At 41.6% G+C, this 6,000-nt stretch overlaps 1 protein-coding gene across 2 annotated transcripts in view; it reads right to left on the minus strand.

Annotated features, from left to right (window-relative positions):
* Positions 1-3,957, minus strand: part of NAF1 (nuclear assembly factor 1 ribonucleoprotein) — a 39,974-nt gene extending 36,017 nt beyond the window's left edge. For both annotated transcript variants that reach the window (XM_003257916.4, XM_030816290.1), the window contains exons 1-2: positions 3,325-3,957; positions 1,190-1,364 (exon numbers count right to left, since the gene is read on the minus strand). In XM_003257916.4, coding sequence (XP_003257964.1) covers positions 1,190-1,364; positions 3,325-3,689 — 540 coding nt within the window. In that variant the 5' untranslated portion in view covers positions 3,690-3,957. The remainder of the gene's footprint in view (positions 1-1,189; positions 1,365-3,324) is intronic.
* Positions 3,958-6,000: the final 2,043 nt, after the last annotated feature.

Genomic DNA, 6,000 nt, shown 5'->3' on the forward strand with positions numbered 1-6,000 from the left:
TGCATTAAATTTGAAGAAATTCCCAAGGTAAGACTTCCAAATCTAGTAAGATAAGACAATGATATGTATGCATTTACAGAAGTACTGTGGTCTTTTCTTTGCTGGTTATTATATTCTAATAAGGAACTTATGTAGAAAGGTGATCAAGAGACAAGGAAAAAAGACCAAACAAGTCTTTACTTTCAGAAAATAGTTATGTTGGGAGCCTTTGTGTACAAAGACCACTAAGAAATATTAACACATCTGTAGCATGAAAACATGAGCCAGTGATGAAGCTGCATACAAATCCAAAGGTTTTCAATGTATAAAGCATAAGCAAGATGAGAATTTCTTGTTATGAGTAGAGAAAGACAAATAATATTAAGACTGGTAGAATCCATTCATGAAAAAGGCTCCTGAGTGCCTGTACACTTTATTTTTTCAAATCTTGCATTAAACTATCTTATCAATTTAAATGTCATGTAAGAATTATGATTAGTGACCATTAAATATTTTTAAAGCATTAATAATTAAAAGTACATGCAGGGGTGGAAAAAAAACAATGTGATAATATAGCCTACATTCTGAAATTCTGAGAAGACTTTCCTCTTGGGTTATAGGTTTCAATCAGACTAACATCATCCTCCTAAGGATATTTACAGCTTAAGAGGAAATAACCTTGCAAGAGTTAACTTTGCAAACCAAATCTATCAAGTGCCAATAAATACTATTCTACAATTAACAAGTTTTCTCCAACTGTAATAATAAAAACACTCCACCAACTTCAATAGGAATCCTAACAAGCTCAACCCTCTGAATTTCACCTTCTACTTCTCTAAATGCAGTCAATTAAAAAGAAAATCTCAACTGCTATTGAGCAAAATTTTCTGACGTGCAGACCAAAAAAAAAGCAAATCTACATAAGAAATACCTTCTTCTAGGGAATGTAAAAAATGTAAAGTTCAAAGCTGAAGTTGATGCCATAATCGTAACAATTATCAAATGTCAGCAGAGTCAGAAGTAACCTAAGAAATTATCCAGATCACTACTCTCTTTTACATAAGAAAGCCAAGGCATGCCAAAAGCATGCCCATTAGGCTGAGAATGAACTTCAAATTTATGGAGCCGATACAGGCAAAATTAGATCAATACCGGTACCAGAATATGTTTTAAAACATGCAAACTAAACTTAATAAATCTAAGTACTTACATTAAGAAGTAATTCATCTTTTGTTTTAAGAGGAAAATTCTTATTTTCCTTCTCAACTTGTAAATCATCATCTCCATCTGACAGCACTGGAGGAAGTGATATACAAGAAGACGACGACGACGATGAGGAAGATGAAGAGGAAGACGATGAGCTTGAACTATCTGTATCTGTTTCACTGCAGGGAAGAAAACAACAGTTTAAAAAAAATAGTCCAGTATTATTATAATAATATTAAAATAAGATTATTCAATTAAGAAATATCAACTTTAATACGTTTACTACTGCTTATTCTAATAATATTAAAATAAGATTATTCAATTAAGAAATATCAACTTTACTACATGTTTACTACTGCTGTTCTAATTCAAAACTAGCACTTCGAAGATGATATGGTATTGGGAAAGTAGTCTTTAGTTTACCAATAACATTTTCAAACCTTTGCTATAACCCAGGTCCTCTTATTACAATACTCTCACATATCATACACCTGTCTGAGTATAAGCAAGCATGTGACAAATCACTAAAAAAAGGGAATTCTGGGCATGGCACCTCTCTTGGTCACCAATAACCAGATCGCTTAATGAGTTTCTTCTCAGTCTACAGACAACTTGGGAAATCCTCAGTTACGAAAGTATGTAGACCATTCTACTTACTGAAAACTCACTTGGTCCTTATCTTCCACAGAAATTATCGTTAACAGCAACCACTGTCTCAGTTTAAATTCTGTTTGTTGGCTCTCCACTTCAAGCCCTTTCATATACTATTTTTAAGGGTTCCATCCTCACTTTCTCTTCTTTCTGTACTACTTTCATGGATAATCCCATACACATTAATGATTTCAGTCATCATCCATGTGACATTAACGCCTAAATCTTCGGCTATGACATCTCTAAACTCCATGTCCAATCTCTGACGGCATAATGGCCACCTTTGTACGAATGGCCTATACACCCACACTCACAGCAAGTTAAAACAAGAAAAAGTGCATTATACTAACTAAACCTGCTTCTCTCCTTCAGTTTCCATTTGATTTCACTGCTGTTAACTGGCAAAAAGTTGTACCCCTTTTGACTTCTACAAATATTTGGTATCCTCTGCCATCACCCACAAAGAGTCAGAAGTAGTATCCTGACACTAAGTTGGCCTATTATGACGCCATATCCCTTCTGCTTTCAAAACGTATCCCCAAATCATCTACCATTTACTTTTCTTTGCTGGTAAAATGAGCTCTGAAATCCCACAAGATGATTATACTGCAATCTTAGTACTGCCAAGAAATCCAACCTTGTTTACAGTTGTTACTTCCCCCTCCCAGTCCATTTCATACCCTGTTCTACTCAAATCCTTCAGCCTTCTTCACTCCCACTCTCCGCTGATGACTTCCCTGAAAACTAAACTTCTCACCTCTTCAACACGTGTCTATCTTGTTAACCTGTTCAGTACCCCACTCAACACACTCAACTATTTGTAGACAATGTTCAGTGTGGTTTAGTAACATCCCACATGCTGGAGTCCTCTCCAGCCCGGAGGTTTCATATTTAAAAGACAGAAGTGGGGGCAAGGGGGAAAGGCTCTCACAAAACGTAAGAAGCATAAAATACTACTAAATAACACTGTTTTGCTACTTTCATAAACACGTGTTCCCTACAAGGATTCTATAAATTAACATAATCGTCAAAAGCCAGCTTTGAAACACAAAATAATCCTTTTCCTGATCCTCAATGTGGTTCAAAAAACAAAGCCTAGATGTGATGGAAAAAAAAAATCAGATCTGACACAAAACTCAATTATAACCACAAAAGTACAGCCTAAACTGAGTAGTTACGGAAACAACCTAAGATCCTCGGGTTTTCTAAAGTCTAACAAAAAATGATATGATCTATACATAGAACCCTTCAGGCCACCAAATTTAAGAAATAAGTGAGTACTAAGCTCAGATTCACAACGCAACCTGCTATGAGAGGCAGCGAATAAGGGGCAGTCGGAGCCAATACTTCAACACGTGAGACCGGAGCACCAGCGACCTGCCCACCCTCCAGGGCCCACACGGGCAACCTCTAGGCTCCTAGGCCCCGGCCACCCCGCCCGTCATACAAGACCTCTCCCCACAGCTCCGGGTCCCTTAGGCACCCGACCTGTCCGAGTCTGAATCCGAGTCCGAGGTCTCCAAGGAGTCCGGGGCCCGCGCAGGCTCTGCGGCTCCTGGAGAGGTGACGCAGTCTCCGCAGGCCGGCGATTCCGCTGGCGGCTGTGGCTGCGGCGATGGGGTCCCGGCCGCGACGGCGTTCAGAACGGGCTGCAGAGGCTGCTCCCCGGCAGGCTTAATCTCCACGGTCTGCCCAGCGTCCGGGGACCTCTCAAACGACTGTAGCGGCGGCTGTGTCCCTGGCGCAGGGACAGAGCCCGGAGACCGAGCCGCCGGACCTTCGCCAACTCCAAAGTCGGTGCCATTGAATTTCAGAGTTTCCAGCTGAGCGGCGGCGGCCTCCACTACCTCCATCGCACCGCGCCAGAAACCGGGTGGGCCTCAGGATTTGGGCCCCCGGACAAGCTCACGGCTCTCTCAAGAAATAATAAAACAACTTAGGCAACCGGAACAACAGTGCCTGGGCCCAACTTCCCGCGTTTCTCAGGTAACTACACGCGGAGGAGCCAAAAGACACGCCCCCGCCATTTACGCAGCAACGCTTTCCGAAGAGCGTGTGACGTACGTGGCGCGACGGCGCGACGGCGCGACGGCGCGATTGCGCTTTCGGGGGCAGGACAAGTGCGTCATACCTTTGAAAATAGTACTAGGGGGTCGGGCGCGGTAGCTCAGACCAAATCCTAGCACTTTGGGAGGCCGAGGTAGGTGGATCACAAGGTCAGGAGTTCACAGACCAGCCTGGCCAACATGGTGAAACCCCATCTCTACTAAAAATACAAAAATTACCTGGGCATGGTGGAGCGTGCCTGTAATCCCAGCTACTTGGGAGGCTGAGGCAGGAGAATCGCTTGAACCCAGCAGGCGGAGGTTGCAGTGAGCCAAGACCGCGCCACTGCACTCCAGCTTGGCGACAAAGCGAGACTCCGACTCAAAAAAAAAATAATCAGGACTGGGGAGGTCCTAAATCGTCCGTTTGCACTGCGTCACATGAACCATTCAAGGCCTGAATGTCGGATTTTCCTATTGCTGCATGTGAACCAATTCTGCTTGAAGCGCCAAAATGAAGCAGGGATTATACAACAAGAGGGGTGCCTGAAGAATGCTAGGTTCTGTACATCAGAAACTTGAGCCAGGAAGTCTCGACAAGACAATAGTAACTTCATGAAAGTTAAATGAAGTTTATCCATCAATAGATCACCTGTCAATAGATAGGGCATTAACCATTTTTTCAAAAATGTAACTACAGCTATTCCATTTTCCTTTCTCCAAAGTACCCTCAAAGAGAGCAGTAATGGACAAAAGTTTGCTGTGTTGTTCATTTTATGGTGATGTCTATATCATACTTGGCACTGTTTCGTAGTAGAGATGAGACTATGAGACTGAAATGTACTCAATATTGGAAACCACTAGTCTAAATTGGGGAGAGAGCAAGCACAGTTCTTAGGACTGAGGAAGAGATCAGAATTTTCTGGTTTCCTATTAGGTCTTAAATTTGATGCATCAGTCCCTGTGTAATAATAATAGTCCATTGGTACCATTTGTTAAACATGCCTATGTGCCAAGAACTGTGCTAAAGATTTTATAAATTATTCACTGAGAATTTAGTGTGTTATCTACAACAGTAGATCTTCATAGAAATGCAAGGCAAGTGTAATAAGAGTAAGGTTTTAAGAAGCTTACAATCTATTTGAAGTAGACAAGGGCAATGCACAGGAGATAACTAGAAAAATATTTGAAATATGAAATAGAAAATCCAAGTGCAGCAGGAATGGGAGGTAGGATTGGTAGGCTATATCATGGAAATCCTCCAAAGTGAAGAAAGACTTTAAACTTGGGATACTAACTTACTAGCACGATGATTAAGCAGAGCTCAGAGTTTTCAACTAAAAAGACCTGTGTTCAGGTCTCAGCTCTACCATTTTGTGATTGGTGTAACTGACTTTGGGCAGTTAACCTAAATCCTAATTTCCTTATCTGTAAAATGGAGATAAAAATACTATCTCATTTAGTTCATGTGAGCATTAAGTAAGGTTTTATATAAGGGAGTGGGCATGTCATACATTCAGTGTGCAAAAATACTTGGAAAGTGGAACAATGCATGAACTCACGAATAAAATATTTCATTAGCAATGATCTTGCAAAGACATGCAGTACAGACTTGAGAAGGGAAGACATTTGAGCCAGAATTATTCCCTAGCCAGCCACTTTGTTGCATTTTTCCAGGAATTAGGTGATAAAAGTCTGAACTAGGGTTACAGTCAATGAAATAGAGTAAAGGAAATCCCCAGTATCAGGGGAAGAATAAAAGTACTCTAAAATTTGTGGTCAAGGAAATTAGAAGCTGGTATTACCAATAAAAATGGAGAAGTTGGCCAGGTGCAGGGCCTCACACCTGTAATTCCAGCACTTTGGGAGGCTGAGGTAGGCAGATCACCTGAGGCCAGGAGTTTGAGACCAGCCTGGCCAACGTGGCGAAAACCCATCTCTTCTAAAAATACAAAAACTTAGCTGGGTGTGGTGGCGGACACCTGTAATCCCAGCTACTTGGGAGACTGAGGCAGGAGAATCGCTTGAACTCACGAGGCAAAGGCTGCAGTGAGCCAAGATTGCGCCATTGCACTCCAGCCTAGGCAACAAGAGGGAAACTCCCTCTCTAATTAATTAA

Source organism: Nomascus leucogenys, chromosome 7b, assembly GCF_006542625.1.
Source record: "Nomascus leucogenys isolate Asia chromosome 7b, Asia_NLE_v1, whole genome shotgun sequence".
Taxonomy (NCBI): Eukaryota; Metazoa; Chordata; class Mammalia; order Primates; family Hylobatidae; genus Nomascus; species Nomascus leucogenys.